Below are 18,442 nucleotides of genomic sequence, written 5' to 3' on the forward strand. Positions count from 1 at the left end.
ACCAGTGGGACACTGCTTCAGACTAGCATAGAATGGAATTTAGGAAATGAAATGTATCTATTCAACCAAAGGAAAAAGTACACACTAAGAATTCCATCTGCTTCATGTAAAAGAATGATAGTTTTCCCTTAACAAAACTTTGATTATGTTTCCTTTGAATCAATACTGTGGGACTTGGTGCCGTGGGTTATATTTCAAAACTCTGGTAATGTTCTTAATTGTACTGATATATGTTCAGATCATTTTTCTTCTGAAATTTAATGGAGATGGGGAGAAGTCTCATTTCCCACAGGAGCAGAGGGAGGGAGATGGAGAAGGAAGGAGCCCTGTTACTAGTTATTCTAATGTCTGACTCTATTCCTAAGTCTCTGCCCCACCTGGGTCACTAAACATTTTATATGAAGTGCCCTGTTTCTAATGGAAGATAGGGAAAATTTTCAGGTTTCTGAAACTGTAGTGACAGACTATAGGTAGGGACTTAAATGCCTAGGCAGAGGGGAGGCTGTGCCCCACCTCGATGTCAGAAACACGTTATCTGTTAGTGAGGATCACTACAAAGTGCACCTCACTGGAAGGGCTTCTGTGTGTACTCTCAGGCACTGTAAATATCTGCCTGTAATAAGATGCTTTTCAAACCTTGGAGGTCTCACATGTGGATACTTTCCTTCTTTCTGAATGGAAATAAATAGAGGGAACAAACAAGAATCCATTTTTTCTTCCCCCATGAGCTGATAAAAGGTGGAATTGGGTTGTCAGGTTCTGTAAGAAGTCTGATTCACACAAGCCAAACCAAGCATCAAGAAGAGCCTCAGTGGATGATACCATTTTGTCTATGCATCTGCTTTTTGGGTTTGTGTGAGAGGATCTGTTCTCTGAACCTGGGTTACCCCATCACTGTCAAACCACACAACCATTGATTGATTTTCCCAATTCTGTCACCTGACCACATACATAATTCTTTATCTTCTGCTTGTATGGCATGCTGTGTGGGTCACAGCAAACTCCATAGGACTTTTCTAGATCTTGGTAGGTATGGTAATTTCCAGAAGATGAGAGAGAAAACAAAAACCCAGTTTCCCCTCTTACTCAGTTAATCTGGGCTTCACTTCCCTGATCAGCTGTCAAAGTGATTATGACGCTCACCCAAATATAAGCCTGCTGTGTAGCATATGTGACAGTTATGGATGTAGACCAGGCACCCTGCTATCAAATTCTTCTGAATCTTCATTTCTGACTTTAAAGTACAGCTCTGAGTAATACCCACTGCTTAGAGTTAATGTGACACCTAAAGAGAAAATGTATGTAAAATGCTTTCTGCCTTTGTCCCTGTAACCATTAGCACAATTTTTATGGCATATGGAAAAAGCTGGATACTTTAAGTATTTGTTAGTAGGTCCACCTTCTCCTATGATTCTTGGCCTTAAACTTCCTAAGTTTCTGTATTCTTCCTACTATCACTGATGGCACTGTGGAGAGTGACAGAAGGAGATAGTGTCATCTTCATTTCTACAAGTAGACAAAAGGAAGGTCAGCAATTCAAAGTGTGGACTTCCTATGTTTCCATGACATAGTGACATTAGTGGACTTGGCATTCAAGCCTAGTCCAATTGATAGTCTGAGTCTGAACTTACATTTCTTTGGCACCTTTATCCTCTTAAGACCTCATAGATTCATTGTAATATTTGAAGTTACCCATTCCAGAAGCAGCAGCTAGAGAATTATATAGTACTTGGACTCTTGAGTCTGTGCTAATGTGGATGTGTCATGATAACATCAAAGTGACAGTCATATTTACCTGTCTCCTCTCATAAATCAATTTTATTTCCCCTTTGACTAGGAAGTCAATTCCATGATGGGACAACACCAAAAGAAAAAGGCCTTGAAAAGTTACTCAATGACCAGCAGCTGAAATAGCCAAAAATGTAGACTAGAGCATAATGGTTGACATTGGGCATGCTGTATTTTTTTCTAAGACTGATTTCTCATGTACCAAGTGAGCATAATTATAATAATTACTGCACAACCATGTCTATACTAAGCATTTAAACCATCAGTTATTATCTGGAGATGACAAAATTTGTATATTGTATATTTGTAAATTCCCTTAATGCTACAACCAAATACCTGACCAAAGCAACTTAAAGAAGAACAGGTTCACAGAAGCTCACAGTTGGAGGGTACAGCCCATTATGACACAGAAAACACAGAAGCAGGTATTTGAGTAGGCAGTTTTTACAGTGTGGCCACAGAAACAGAGAGCAATGAATGCTAGTATTGGGCTTGTTTTTTTTCTTTGTATTCTGTCCAGAACCCCAGTCCATGGAATGGTCCTGCCCACAGTTAAGGTGGGTCTTCCTACCTCAACTAGTCTAATCAAAGCAATCCCCCATTGCCCAGAGATTTGTCACCTAGATGAGTCAAGACCTTTAAGGTATTAATCATCACAGTCAAAGACATTTGTCCTTGGTTTAGCTCACTAGGAATGCAAAGCATTTTTTTTTTACTTATTATAGCATTCCAAAGGTTTTCAGTGTGAATTTCACAGTGAAAATAGTGCTTGTAGACCACACTTCTCCATCACTTATTAAATTAGAGACCTCCCTATAGTTTATCATATATATATATGATATATATAAAATATATAAAATGTTTGTGTGTATGTGTGTAGTGTGTGTATGTATGTGTGTCTGTATTGTATGTGTATTTGATCTTCACCCATCTATTCTATTTATGGACATAAATAAATAAATAAATAAATAAATAAATAAATAAATAAATAAATAAATAAATCCTCTAGTCTACAAAATATCACTGGTCCTTTTTTTTTTCTTTAATTTATTTACCATATGGAAGAAATGATCTCCATGAGTTCTGACCTTCTCATTTAACTCTGTTTAGGGTTTGATGCTTACTTCACATCCCGAACACTTGAAAACAACAGGAGAAATGTATGGTTTGCTGAATATTGGGAAGAAAACTTCAACTGCAAGTTGACAATCAGTGGGTCCAAAAAAGAAGACACAGATCGCAAATGCACAGGTAATTTCATTCCTGTTGTCCTCCTCCTGTGACTTTACGTGGCCAGCACTGAGATGTCTGCATAGTTGACAGAAGGAAGCCTGGCTGGAGACAAATTGAAAAAGTAAATTGAATTTTACTAGATTGTTCAGAAAACAGAACAGCAGTATAACTCTTGCAGGTCAAGGGAAAGAGAGACTGTCTATCTGCCTGTCTATCTCACTGTAATTGGCATTTCCAGCGATCCTTGGGATCTTGTTGCTTCAAACACTCCTGTTAATAAATATTAGCTCATGTTCTAGCCAGGAGAATGAAGTCTTTTTTCACAAAAAAAAGCCCCTAAGACATCCCAAACCAGGACCAGTGGCAACTGTTATTATCCATAGCATATCTGATCAAGTTTATAGAGTGCTTGAGTTTATAATAATGAACATTCTTAATGGTTTTCATAATGTATAAGTGAAAGTCATTTGCTACTTAATATATGCTTAAAGTATTCACTGCTTCTCATAGAAATCTTTTGTGAATTTATTCCCAGTAAAAAATGTGTTTATAAATAGGTAAAGGGGAAAGCAGACTTTAGTTCATTTAGTCATTCACAGACATTTATTAAGTAATCTCCCTTCTGCTAAGCACCATTCTAGCTGTGCTGGTCTCATGGTAAGCCCAGTAGTCTGGGCCTCAGCTTTCACAAGGCTTAGAATGTAGTATTGGAATAGAAAAAGGCTATTGAAATTGCTCCAATGAACTTGTCATATAAACTAGAAGGTGTGAGCTTAGATTTCAAGAACATATAACAAAGGAATTTCAGTTGTGTTGATGGCATGAGCTTTTTTCCAAAGACTTCCTTGAGAAAATAAAGCTTGTATTAGCATCTGTCAATGGATTCGACAACAGCTAATTCATGAAGGAGAAAACTGGGTGCAAAGTAACTGATAAAAAATAACATGGCACGGTTCTGTAGCAAGAGGATTGCTGCAACTCTGAGGATACAATGAGCCCCCCAAAATGGTGAATGAGCTACAGTCACCTTTGGGGAGAATATGGGGAAGTGAGGGAGAAAGAATGAGCTAAGGCAGTAGCTGTCAAAAGAAGAGCAAATACTGTGATGTTTGATCAAATTTGATATTGATTTGTATTTAATCTTGTAGCTGAGCTTTAACTTGAGCACTAAATAACTGTGAAAGGTTGAATAGAGCCTAGCTCTTCTCTCCAGTAACCCTTGACATTTGAAATGTAACTTTCCAGTATCCCAACACCCTACAGTGTGTACTCAGTGTGATCAGGCATACTGAGGACAAGGGCAAAGAGAAAGCTAAGGCACTAAGGTTCATATCATACATGCATAAGTACCAAAGTTCAATGCCCAGAACTTATATTGGAGAAAAAGCAAAGGTATTGGGAAAAGCACTTAAAACCCAGCACTGGAGAGGCAGAGACAGAATCCTGAGGTTCTTTGACTAGCCATCCTACCCTAATGGTTGAGCCCCAGGTCAGTGAGAGGCTCTGTCTCAAAATAGAAGGAGGATTGTGACTAAGGGGCAATGATCATGGCTGAAGGACCAAGATTGTCCTCTGGCCATTACATGTACACATACATATGAACACACATTCTCTCTCTCTCTCTCTCTCTCTCTCTCTCTCTCTCTCTCTCTCTCTCTCTCTCTCTCTCTCTCTCTTTCTCTCTTTCTCTCTCTCTCTCTCTCTCTCAGAAGTTTCTATGAAAAAGAATATGTATGGTAAAGAGACCAGAATAAAAATATTGCTGCAAAATCAGTAGGACACACGTATTGGAGGCATTATGGTTAACTAAAATGTCAGAGTAACTGCATTCTCTGTTCAGACCACAATATGTAACAGCACAGTGTTCTCAGAAACATTGTCTTTCTATTGTTGGAAAGAAAATGAATAAAATTGATTCAATGTTGACTAGACCTAGGTGACACAAAGCTTTCAAGTGGAAACTGAAAAAATTAGTTTGACATCTGGATAATTTGTCTGTAAGACAGGGAACACTCAAGTGTACAACAGTATGCAGATGATGGATGACAGTTTCCAGAGTGTTTCTGACATCCGATGTTCTGTAGAATGGCTGGAGGTGGAATGGATTGTCAAAATGGAACTTAGGTTTGTTCCTATCTGAGGCCAAGACTTGTCTTTTTGCATGTTCTAACCCAGAATGTTCTATGGATAACCACATCTCAGTACTGAGCATAGAGAATTGAAGTTTATAAAAAACAAATATGACCAATCTACCAACTGAAATGGAAAAAGTATTTTGTGTCTTTCTGTCATACTCTTCTCAGGGTCACATTTACTAAGTTACTGATGATCCAAAGTCATTCTCTTATTCTCTCTACATACATTCTTTTTTATGAGGCAATGAATTCTTTAGGGAAAGAACTAGTTACATGTTATTTATAAAATTATAATTATACATAAAATTGTGTTTACTAGAATGGTTTACTCAGTAGGGGCTGAGTAACCTAACAGTGGCCATCTCCACACTCCAGACACTCAGAATCTGGTAGCTGCTTAGTAGGGTGCCTCAGTAGTCCCAATCTGGGGACTTGGAAGGCCTGGAAAAGCCCTGGAGAGCTGCTGGTCTTCAGTTCATGTGGAAGTTCAAACGTGCTGGAATCTAATGTCCATCCAGGATGGCAACAGCAGCATGAATGCATTCACTCAAAGGCAGGCAACACCGCTTTTCCCTTTAACATCCTTCTATCTTGTCAGCTCCTTGGAAGGTGCCAAAAACAGTGATGGTGGGTCTTCCCCATTAGCAAATTCCTAGAAATCACCCTCACAAACACATCAGAAGCATATCTCCTAGTAAATTCCAGAATCTACGTGTCACATTGACAATCAAGGTTAATCATCACACCTTTTTTAAAAATTACCCATATTAGTAAGATATGGTCTATTGGGTGGTAGCAAATATTATTACTATTGTTTCTAGTCTTCAAGCTTGTGCATATAAATACACAAGATAAGAAGGGTCTCATGAGTGTTTTTTGTTTTTGTTCTTGTTTTTTATTTTTTTCTTCCTTGCCCTTTCCTTTTCCAAGCCTGACTGAAGTCTTACGTTGCTTTGGTAGTATTTTCAAAACACTCCTTAAAATATCTTGACATTTAGACACACCCCAATTCTACAAGTAGAAAGTGGTAGGAAAACATATGCTGATTGATAATATAGAGTGAAAGAGGAAATAATGGGAACAGGTTAGAGGCAAGTCCTTGAAGCTATGATACAAACCAATTTGTTTTTTTTTTTTGTTGTTGTTGTTTTGGGTTTTTTTTTTGGTTTTTTCGAGACAGGGTTTCTCTGTGTAGCTTTGCGCTTCTCCTGGAACTCACTTGGTAGCCCAGGCTGGCCTCGAACTCACAGAGATCTGCCTGGCTCTGCCTCCCGAGTGCTGGGATTAAAGGCATGCGCCCCACCGCCCGTCACAAACCAATTTTAATCATGGACATGGACAAGAGAAAGAAGCATTGGTGGGCTTCAGCATATGGAAGATGGAAGGAAAGCTGCTTGATAATCAAGTTTTTAAAAAGTAAAGAGAATGAATGTGTCAGAAAGAAGCAGCCACATGAGGAGACCATAGAATTATCAGTTTTACATTGTAAACAGACAGCATAGAGACAGTGGGTATTTTCACAGGAGGGATAAAAAAAAAAACAGCCTTCTTCATCCCTTCTTGTGATTGTGCTCTGATGAAAAATTGACTCTTCTAAAATTATGAAAGTAAACATGCTTAAAATACCATTTATTTTCCTTTGTACTGTGTAGCCTCTTAAGCTATAAGAAGGTATGTTTCTATGTTAGTTCTAGGCAGATCCACATGGAATCTGTCCTCTCATGTACTTCAATAATGAGCAGCAAGACCTGGAGCATTTGAAGAAAGCAGATTGCTTTTCTAATGCTGTGATGAAAGCTTTGAGGTCATATATAGATAAAAGGGCTTTGAAAGGAAAAATAATTGTTGAAATTTTTTTTTTTTTGGTTTTTCGAGACAGGGTTTCTCTGTGTAGCTTTGCACCTTTTCCTGGAACTCACTTGGTAGCCCAGGCTAGCCTCGAACTCACAGAGATCCGCCTGGCTCTGCCTCCCGAGTGCTGGGATTAAAGGCATGCGCCACCACCGCCCAGCTTGTTGAAAATTTTTTTAAGAAATAGAGAATAATATTTGCTCCTGTAGAATTTGGGGGGATCCTAGGGTACAGACATTCTTAATGCAAATATTCTGAGAAACTATCTATCCAATTGTCCCATAAATTGCTCACATTCAGCTGACATATCTGTAAGGCAAGCAACACTTCTTCATTGCTCCATATCTTTAAAATATTCCAAAGCTCGTGTATACCCAATCCTGATATTTCTAACTCCAAAAGCTAATTATCTTTCTCCTACCATAACTTGAAATTATTTTCTCTGCTACAAGCCAAACATTGGTAGCAAGTGATCTTGTACATGACTCCTTTGGGCTGACATCCTGGAAGAGAATGCGTGTAAAATGGTCCAGACTTTTGCAGAAGGCAGAGTCCCCATATGATAGGAGTCAATGTCACTTGTAATATTTCATACTAGGGGTACATCATCCCATGGAGACAGTGTTAGAGCCACACACTAGGAAATAGAACCTACTAGACAATTTGATGAGAATCACATGTCCTTAATCAGCAGAAAGAGCATATGGATTGTGTTTACTAATTGTACATGTGGCTCCTTGTAGCACGAATCTTAAAAGTTCTTATTAATAAAAACAAACCCAGAGCCAGGTATTAGGGTGAATGCTGAAAGATCAGAGAAGCAGAACAAGTCATAGCCACCTCACCTCATCAGTTCCTCAGCTGATCCTGTTTCCTCAGACTGAAAGCCTCTGTGTTCTCATCCAAATGGATCTCAGCTGAACTGCTGTTAGAAGCCTAAAAGCTTAACCAGCTCTAGTTCCTGGTTTTCATGCTTTATATACCTTTCTGCTTTCTTCCATCACTTCCTATGATTAAAGGCCTGATTCACCATGCCTGGCTATTTCCAGTGTGGCTTTGAACTCACAGAGATCCAGATGCCTCCCAAGTGATAGTATTAAAAGCGTATGTGCCACCACTTTCTGGCCTCTATGTCTATCTAGTGGCTATTCTGTCCTCTAACCCCAGATAAGTTTATTAGTATGCACAATATATTGGGAGACATAATATATCACCACAGCTCCTAATTCTAAGCCCACCAGCTGAGCATGTTTCCCCTTGAGATGGGGCACAGTACTGCTAATATAGAGATCTGGTCCAAGTCTGATTGTGCTGAGGATGATGGTTCTTTGGAAATGCTAAGAAGAGAAGGAAAATGAAATGATGTCCCAGGAGAAAATATAAAGGCCATCTTCAACTGGGGAAACGTTTGTACCCATACAGTTAATAGTTTTAGAATCAATGAAGATAGAGTCTACCATCAAAGCCTATCCATGAGTTTACCTAAGAAAGCTTGGACAGTATTGCTTAACTTTTCAAAGCCATTCTTCATGCTTGAAATGAGGAAGGAAGAAAAACTTCTGAAGCTGCAGTGGGGATTAAATTACATCATTCAAGTGTTAAATCTGAAGTGACTTTAGCACATGGTCCCAATTCAGTATGGCTAACATTTACTCACCGTTCTGGATGAATGCAATTGCCTGTGAAGAATTCATGGTTATCCTATTTATGTGAGTTCTGAAGAAAAGAAGACCGTATATAAAAGTTCAACAGAAAAATAAAACCAGAAATTTGACTAAATACAAAGGTATAGACAGGAGTATTTCATGAGGTGTACATTCCACGATGCTGTACTGATGAGCTAAAATATTTACGGACAGACATGAGACCACGCTAAGCTCTGGAATAGAAAACTCATTGTCAATGGAAGTGCAGAATCATAACAGAGTTCATATCCAGGTATTGTCTGGCACTGAACTAGCCAGACTCCTCATTTCCCAGATTTTCACCCATTTTAATGGAGAAGTCGTGTATTTTCAAGGTCTCCCTCAAATATATCCTTCCTATTCAGTACAAGGTTCCAGGAATCTGAATGTATTTGCTGTGGCAGACATAAAAACATTTTCTGCCTGTTGTGTCTTGGGGGTGCACACAGAACATTTGTCTAACCAACATTACTGCTCTGATAGGTGCCACTTGTGCACACTGATTCATCAGAGTTACCACCTCACTGAAAGGAAGAAATTCAGTATTTAGGAATCCATGTGAAGGGCCAGTTTTGCTGTTAGAGATTTGCGATCCTTTGGATATGACAAAGGATAAATAAATGGATAGTACCCTCCCCCCACCCCCGTAGCAACTCACTGTCTTTGTTGCTTGTGTTTTCTAGTCACATACTACAAAATTCACTTTGATTTGCATCTTAAACTAATATTCACTGTGCAAATATAACAAAGGCTGAAGAGTAAACACTATTGAATGCCACTTTTTCTATTTATTTTTTTTAAAGCATCTAACTGTGTGATCCTGGCTGGCCTGGTATTCTCATCATAGTGCAAGATGTAGGCAGTTCTACCTCAGCCTCCTGAGTTCTTGGGTTATAGGTGTGACCCACCACATCTGGATTTTATTTCCACAGTGTATAGTCAGAACCCTTAAGTTGTGTTCTTCTCAAAACTAATGGTCTAAGTAAAGTCTCTTTCCTTTAAAAGGCTGTTAATAAATAAGGTTAATGAGTAAACCCTGTACACCCTGTCATTCTTAAGATCTCATTCTTAATGTAACCCAATCACTATCTGTAGACTTTGTTAATAAAGCTATTTAGATAAAGAAATGACATTTAAGAAAACTAAGTGTGCTGAAAACATATATACAGAAAGTATTTTTGACTGAACTAATTAGTTTTCCCTGTCATTTTCTCCTTTCATTCTGAGTTGACCTTTAATTTTCATATAGATGTTTCATGGTGGCATCTAATTTATATAACATGATTTTCAGAAAAGTCCATATCAAAATGTACATAGAGAAATAGTATCTAACTCTTCAATATTTCAAGAAGACTTATTGAAGCTGTTTTGACAAGACACAATAGAAACATGCTTTTACTCCTTCCTGATTTCTTCAGTAGACACTTGATATAAACTATGAGTTAGTCTTTATGCTCACAAATTTTAGGATTGTATGTATGTTAATGTGGCTCCTTGATATTTAAGAACTTGACTAATCTCTAAACAATAGTTTGGTTGAAAGTCTTTACCTACTTACCTTCTACTTCTATGGAAACTGGAGGCATGTCAGTTTGTTTTGATTTTCTATTTGTTTATTTATTTAATGGCAGATATTAAGAAATAAATATCTTTGGACCATCACATTAATATTAAGACATATAGCTTTCAACTTGGTGTAGCATTTTACAGCAATAGCTTGGATGACTGCCTGTGTAGTTTTGACAGATGAGGTGGCAGTTATCTTAGGATTCTGTTACTCTCTAGATTGAAATGAGATGAATGTCACATGAGAAATCCTCACTGGTCTTGGAAAACCTCTAAATCCTTTTGAAAACATGGAGCACTGAGTAAGTCTTATGTGTGTACATAAAAGATGAGTATGTCTCTAGACTTTGGATTCCCATGTATAATAGTCAGAGTCATAATTTAGTTCTGCATTAAATCATATCAGCTGCTATGGCAATTCTTTGTGTTGGAGGGGGTGCATGTGTATATGTGTTACATGCTTGTAGAAGTGAAAGACCAATGTCGTGTATCTTCCTCAAAGGCTCTTCTCTAATTTTTTGAAACAGGGTCACGAAATGAACCTAGCACACACTTATTGGCTTCACTGACTGGAGTGAGCACAAAAGATTTATTTTTCTACCACTCAAGTGCTTGTGTGACAGAACTCTGTGTGATCACACCCAGATATATATATATATATATATATATATATATATATATATATATATATATATATATATATATATATTCACTTAAATGTTGGAGATCTGAATCTGAACTCAGGTCCTCATGCTAGCAGTAGGCACTACCTACTAAGCTATCCCCGAAGCCTGTGTCCTGCTAATTTTATACCTTTAATTTCCATTCGTTTATATGTTAAGGTATATTTTCTTGTATTATTTTAGTGACAATAAAGTTTTTTAAAAGTGGTTTAAGAACAAAAATTCAATTAACCTCTTCCTGTGGTAGCATCTTATCAGATGTGCCCATGGTCAAGTATTCCATGGATGGATCAGAGAGAAGAGAAGCTGACATAAAAGCAGTTATGCATGAGTCCTTGCAGATCATCACTGAGCAGCAGTGATGAATCTCTACCAATATGATCTTGAGTGTACTAAATACAACTTTAGATTTCTTTCCATGCTTTGCTTTTGTTCTTAAATCTCAGTTTCAGTGATCCATAGGAAGAAATAGTCCCTCTCTGCATTCCCTGTTTCCTCTGAAGACTATACTCTTCCCATGACTTCTTTCTATCTATAAAGCACACTCTAGATCTATCTTATCTGTTTCTACCCTTGGTAATGGAGCCATGATAGCTGGATTCCTGGTGTGAGTACTCAGGTCTGGATTCTGTTTTACCAGGCCCCACTCTGATTTTGAACACTTCAAAAACCTTCACAGGACTATTTAGGGGAAGTTGGAGAGCTTTTCAGGGGCATATGCCAACTCTTAAGATCATGCATCTCTTCAGCCATTCATTTCTCATGGTCCAGTAACAAATATCTTTATAGAAGCTGAGGGGAAGCAGACCACCTAGACTCCAGTTGGGTCTGCATAAATCTGTGGGATATAATTTATGTCCTGAAACCTTAACAAATTCAACTTTGAAGATCGGATCTGAAACTGTATCACACTGGCTTTTAAAATGCTGAAGTCTCTCTCTCTCTCTCTCTCTCTCTCTCTCTCTCTCTCACACACACACACACACACACACACACACACACACATATATAAGAATATATGTATATATATATATATATATATATATATATATATATATTCTTTTAACACAAACCTTAAAAGGTCTTACTAAATTAAAAAAAAAAACACAGAGCCAAATATAGGGGTGAAAGCCTTAGAGATAAGGGAAATAATGAGAGACACCAACCACCTTACCTCACCTGTTCTGTAGCTTCCAACTGCCGTGACTTCCTGTCTACCCAGACTTTTATTGCCTTGCTGTTCTGGCCTCTCATTGGCTCTTAGCCAAACTACCTCACTTCCTTGTCGTTGCCTATCTGCACAGACCTTCAGGTCTCTATGGTTGGTACTGGGATTAAAGGCATGTGTCACCACCCTTGGCTCTGTTCCCTAGTATGGCCTTGAACATAGAGACCCTGCCTGCCAAGTGATCAGATTAAGGGCATGTGCTTCCACTGCCTGACTTTTGTGTTTACTTAAAATGGCTTGCTATTTCCTCTGATCTCCAGGCAAACATTATTAACATACAAATAAAATATCACCACAATCTTCTCTTGTGTTCTGTGATATTCACCCTTCCCAAAAGAATTGAGCTGAGAATCTAGTATAGAAAAAAATAGAAAAAATGGAAAGAAGAATAAAAAGTGCACACATAAATATAATACATTATTGTATTAAAATATGACAGTGTGACGCCAACCAAAGTAGAACTGAGGTAGGAAAGTAAGACTACAGCACACTATTATCTTCGATAAACAACAGGACCACTGCTCTAATCTTAGAGGATTACTTTCCTAGATGCTGGGAGTCAAGCTAGCTGTCTTTATTCTTAGGAAATAGATGGTTAGAAATGTATTCTCACAGAGCAAATGTACTCTGCCTTCTTCAACCAGCACCAAACAACCTGAGAAGGGGTCATTGTTAAGTGCCATTTTGATTCATGTTACTATCTCCAAATTCCTCAGGTCACATTGTACATCAAAGTATCCAGAGGTACTGTATTTAATTCTGTATAGAATCCAAGCAATGGAGGGACCCTGCATTAAAACTATGGAAGCATCCAAACAAAACGCCTTCCGTTGGTGCTAGGAACCATAATAACTTGAGATGTGTTCTTTTTTTCTTGTGAATTCTAGCATGCAATGGCTTTAAATGTGGGAATTATAGCTCTTCCATATTTGGAAAGTCTGTCAGGCTAGAGTGTTAATGAAAAGTAATTCTTGATCTAGGGGAATTAATAACCATGAATCTCCTAGCAACAGTCTGTAAACAAAGTGCCTCTTATGAGCAACCTAAGTGTTATAAATAGGATACTTCGAGTCATTTTAGTAGGCAGAAGAAAGGGCCGTCGAATGACTTACCAAGTGTCATTAAGCTAGTTGGAATGGAATACAGCCTTCCTCAGGAAGAGCTTCTGGTAATAGAGGTTGTCATCTACCCATTCCTGTCCTCAGGGAGAAATATGGACACTAAAAGCATTTTAGGATTCTACAGTGTATGCAACATCATATTCATTTTATAGAGAATAAAGCTGTGCTCACAAAATAAATATAAATGTAAACCACATATAAAAACCAAGATACAAACTTTTTAGAGCTACTCCTAACATTGCCAGTCTCTTTGCAGGAACAGGAGAGCTATGGAGGCAGGCAGATACTTGGAGGGCTTTGGCTCTCCTGGACCTCAGAGGTTACTTATAGGAGCATTGGTGAGGTATTACTTACAGGGCCATGGCCAACTCAAATGTAACTACATCATTGAAAGCCCACCTTAGCAGAGGGGAAGACACATGAAAGCCGGAACCCAGCAGCTCTCTGCAGGACAAAAGGCTAGAAAGTTTCTCCTTACTGCTTATCTAATTTTAGAGAGGAAGGAACTTTCTGAAGCTAGTCTGTTTCATATACTTCCTGAGAGTTGTGTTAATCACTTGAGTCCTAAGAAGCTTCCTGTCATAACTTTATCCCTCTTGGATGCAAGATCACAATTTAGAGGAAATTGCTGACTAACACTAAACTCCAAGCTTAAAGAAACCAGGCACTTAGATCTCTTGAGTGTCCCCAGTTTCATTCATATTTTCAATCTCAGGTCATTATATGGTTTAAAGTAGCAATCAATAAATTATTATAAAAGAACTTATTTTCTGTGCTGAATACTAAATCTGCCTGGCATGAAATATTTCCATGCAGTGGGTCAGATGGGAAGAGCAAAACAGAAAGAAATGAAGTGGTACTGTTACTCTGCAGATCTTCATTTAACTCTAGCTTCTGAAAGGAGTTCAGTGCTAAAGACTTACCCACAGTGTCTCTCACTTAATGACTGAATAATAAGAAAATGTGACCAAACTAGAAAAATTGGCTGTCTTAGAAACACAGGTATCATCAATCTGAGACAGATTGCAAATGCCATCAATTCCAGGAGTGTGCTCCACAACTGCCCTTCTCTTCACACAGCCCATAGGATGGTTTGACTCTTGCTCTTCTTCTAAATTTGTTAGTGTGTGTATATTTTTCTACTAAGACACAGAACTGAACCTGGCTCTCTCATGGTGTCACTGAGGCTTTTGGTCCTGGCTTGTCATTCCTAGGTAGGAGCATGCACACAGCACTGTGGAAAACTTACAGTATTAGCACTATCTAAGGCCAAAGTTCTGGGACTCTCATGGTAGCCTAATAGGAGGTATAATAAAAATGTACACACTTAAAAAAAAAAGACAGCATGACTACCCAAAGCTGGCTTTGAATTTGCTAAGTAACCCAGCCTAACCTCAAACTTGAAATCATCTTCCCTCCTAAGAACTGCCATTACAGGTATGGGTCACCAGTTCAGTTCTATGTACCTTTTAATAGTATTTCCTGTAATCTTGCATATCATAAACAGTCTACCTGTTGTTCTTGCATATTAAAAACACCGTACCTATTGTTAGTTTACTTGAGTGTTACATAAAGTCCTATGCTTTGATTTTCACAACTTATGGACTCTCCACTTTTCTAATAGTGAATTCATATAAAACACATTGGAAGATACCTTAAGAACCTATCCCTCTTCTTTCCATGGCACAATTTCCTTGTGCTCATTTTTAGAAACTGTAAAATTAAGTAAAGAATGAGGATTTTGAAGCCCAGACATCTCAGAACAGGTTTGGTTCCTGCCTCATATGACAGCCTTGAAGCATGAAGCAAGTGGTAAAATGCTCTCTGATAATGCTAATTGTCTGAAAGGGTTTCATTTTGATTTGTACTTTGAGGAGAATCTCTGAGTGAGTTAGATCGTGTAAAGTGTTGAATGCAATGCCAAAGACACAGGAAGCTTTGATAAGTGTTAGCAAGATGTGCATTATCCGTTTGTATCATTACCAATTCAGGGAGGATAAACAGTTTTTGGACAATTGAAATATATCACCACATTTGCTTTCAGAAGCACTGCGCTAATCTATTCAGCCGCTGGCAAAGCAACTGAAATGTTACCTCTGTTTTGATTTGTGTTTCTTAGAAAACTTGCAAGATTGAATATTTTTTTGCCTTATGTTTGGGTACTGATTTATCTTTTATGAGATGCACTTTAGAGTCTTTAAATTGTTTTAATATCCCTCGCATCACTTGATCATCCCAACAACTCAGCAGAGTTAGCAGGGCTGCCATTATTTACAGTCTACTAAAGAGAGAGAAAAGCGAAGTTCATACTGTTTCATTAAGTGTCTCCTCTCAAAGTTGTAGACATCTGGCAGAGCCAGGAATTGAACCTTTCCTCTTGTAAACAGCAATTCATGGAGCTGGCGTCTCCCCGGCTTGAAAGGGTCCCTGTTGTATTTAAAACAAAAAAGGCATAAATAGTTCAAGTCCTTAGAGGGATAAATTCCAAACATCTTTTTAATTTGCTTCCTTTCACTCATTTCAAGCTCTTAAAATAAGCTATATAATATAACTATCTCCTTAAAAGATTTATTAAGTAACAAAAATTTGAGTAGAGTTTATGACTTGGAGGTAGTTTTGGTTCTGTAAATATTATTTAATGATTTTTATTCTTTTCTATTCTTTTCTATTCTTCTCTGTTCCTCTCTGCTACAGCATCTCTCCCTCGGTCCCTTCTTTCCTTCCTCCTTCTTTCTCAAATTGTTTACCTGATTGTATGCTGCATTTGCTATTATATCACATAAGAAACCTGATCAAACCACTATTTTAATTTTGTGTATTATGATCAGAAGAGAAAGTAAACCTATTTGGGAGAAAAAAGACTCTAGATTAAAAAAAAAAAAAGAAAAGAAAACAAAGTAGCATTTTTCTTTCTAATCTGAAAAAAAATAGCTGAAGTTTTAACTTTACATGCATCAGTACATCTACATACTACCTCCTAAATTTAAAAGAACATTCTCTGGTGCTTCCTACGGGGTCCCAATACAAAGCACAGGCCGATCTTGAACTCGAGGTCCTCCCACGTTCACCTTTCTGGTGCTGGAATTATAGGCATGCACTATTGCATCATGCTCCTCAGAATACGTTTCTTCGCTCCATTTTGAATTCAGTATCTCACCAGTAATTCTAGATATGTATGAAAATAAGTCTCAAAGCATGTAAACAAAAAACTGGGTTTAATATGGCAGAAGAGGCATCTCCATGAAGATTTGAAACTGAATCTATACCTTAACAAATTATAAGAAACATACACACACACATACACATACACACACACACACACACACACACACACACACACACACAGACACACACCACTTAGGTTTGTCAAATAACAATGTGTAAAGTGTATTTTTATGTTAGTTTTAGTAGCTAATGTTATACTTATCGTTGCTAAGTCTGTTGCTCTTACACCCCAACAGATTGCTATTAGTCATGAAATCCTGAGTTTACTCTCTCAGAAGACCTTTGACTTGTTGGGGGTCTATGAATCTTGGTGTTGAGGCAGATGTCTTCTTTTAGTCCCACCTCCACCCCCCGCCCATGTGTACTGTATATAAGCCCTGCCCATCAACCCTGCTATGCCTGTGTTTATTAAATGTGTGTATCTTTAGTTGGACACTATTGGAAATTTAAAAAATAAATTGCAAATGAAAACAGTTGTAAGAAAGTAAAATGAAGCAGTCTTCCAGAGAGCATTCTGGATTACAAAGGCAGAAAGTAAAGATGGTTTGACTATACAGGTTGTCCTGCTTGCTGGAGTTCTCTACTCATCTGACGTACTCCGGTTACTGCGGTTGCTTTAGAACATTACAGGTATCCTTTTTCAGCTGACATCAACTTGTAGTCACTAGAGTTAGAAGATGAGTTCATAAGTTTTCTTTTCTCTTTTTCTGTTTTGCTTCTTCTACTAGGAATTTGTGAGTTGTTCTGGGTGTTAAATTCTATACCCACAGGAAGTTCAGGGATAGACACAATGGCTGTTTCCAAAACCATTCATTTCATCCTACAGGAATCTCTAATGAACAATTCAAAAAGATCAGAGAATGCAACTGAAAGTCATGCCTAAGGACTGGAGATAATAGCTCAGACAGAAGATTGTTTGCCGAGCATTCAGGAAGCCCTAGGTTTGCTTCAGAGCATCACACAAACCAGGTGTGGTACATAACTGTAATCCAAGCATGAAATAGATGAAGTCAAGGGGGTCAGAAGCTTGAGGTCATCCTTAGCTGCAGAGGCTCTTCAAGGTTATCCTAAGCTAGAGACTGTCTCAAACCCATACATATACATCACGACAAACATGCAATTGGAAAGATAAATTATGACTCAGAACTAGATCAGAACATAAAAAGAATGAGGGGGACCCCTAGTTTGTTCCCTTTTCTATGTATAAAAAGCCATCTTTTGACTGTACATAAAGCAAAATAACAGTAAGTCAGGAAAGGGGCATCAATAGGGAAAATGGCCGTTCTTTCCTTAGGGTCTTTTGAAGGTTAAATGTTAAGCCATGAATAGCCCTCTCCACACAGCCTAGCCCATAGATAGTCAACAACAAACACACTGTGGTTGTAATGCAGTAACCTACTGTGAACCCAGCAGTATTTCCCCCACCTCACTCATCCAGTTCAACTCTCACTCATCCCTACCTACAAATAGAGCAATGCAGTTTACTGTAGCTAGAGTTTTCCTGCCTGGCCCACGGTCAGGACAAATCTTTGTCACCCGCCAGTCCCACAGCCACTCAGACCCAACCAAGTAAACACAGAGACTTATATTGGTTACAAACTGTATGGCCGTGGCAGGCTTCTTGCTAACTGTTCTTACAGCTTAAATTAATCCATTTCTATAAATCTATACCTTGCCACATGGCTCGTGGCTTACTGGGATTTTCACATGTGGCTTGTCATGGTGGCGGCTGGCAGTGTCTCTCTCACCCAGCTTCCTGTTCTCTCAATTCTCCTCTCTGTTAGTCCTGCCTATACTTCCTGCCTGGCCACTGACCAATCAGTGATTTATTTATTGACCAATCAACAACACATTTGACATACAGACCATCCCACAGCAGTTTACCTTTGGGGCTCAACCCAGACCCCCTCATATTCCTTGTTTTATA

The 18,442-nt window shown here is 38.3% G+C and overlaps 1 protein-coding gene across 1 annotated transcript in view; it reads left to right on the forward strand.

Moving 5' to 3' along the window:
- Positions 1 to 18,442, forward strand: part of Grm7 (glutamate metabotropic receptor 7) — an 837,060-nt gene that overhangs the window by 568,468 nt on the left and 250,150 nt on the right. The window contains exon 5 of the mRNA XM_059258312.1: positions 2,899 to 3,039. Coding sequence (XP_059114295.1) covers positions 2,899 to 3,039 — 141 coding nt within the window. The remainder of the gene's footprint in view (positions 1 to 2,898; positions 3,040 to 18,442) is intronic.

The sequence above is a fragment of the Peromyscus eremicus genome, chromosome 3 (assembly GCF_949786415.1).
Source record: "Peromyscus eremicus chromosome 3, PerEre_H2_v1, whole genome shotgun sequence".
Classification (NCBI taxonomy): domain Eukaryota; kingdom Metazoa; phylum Chordata; class Mammalia; order Rodentia; family Cricetidae; genus Peromyscus; species Peromyscus eremicus.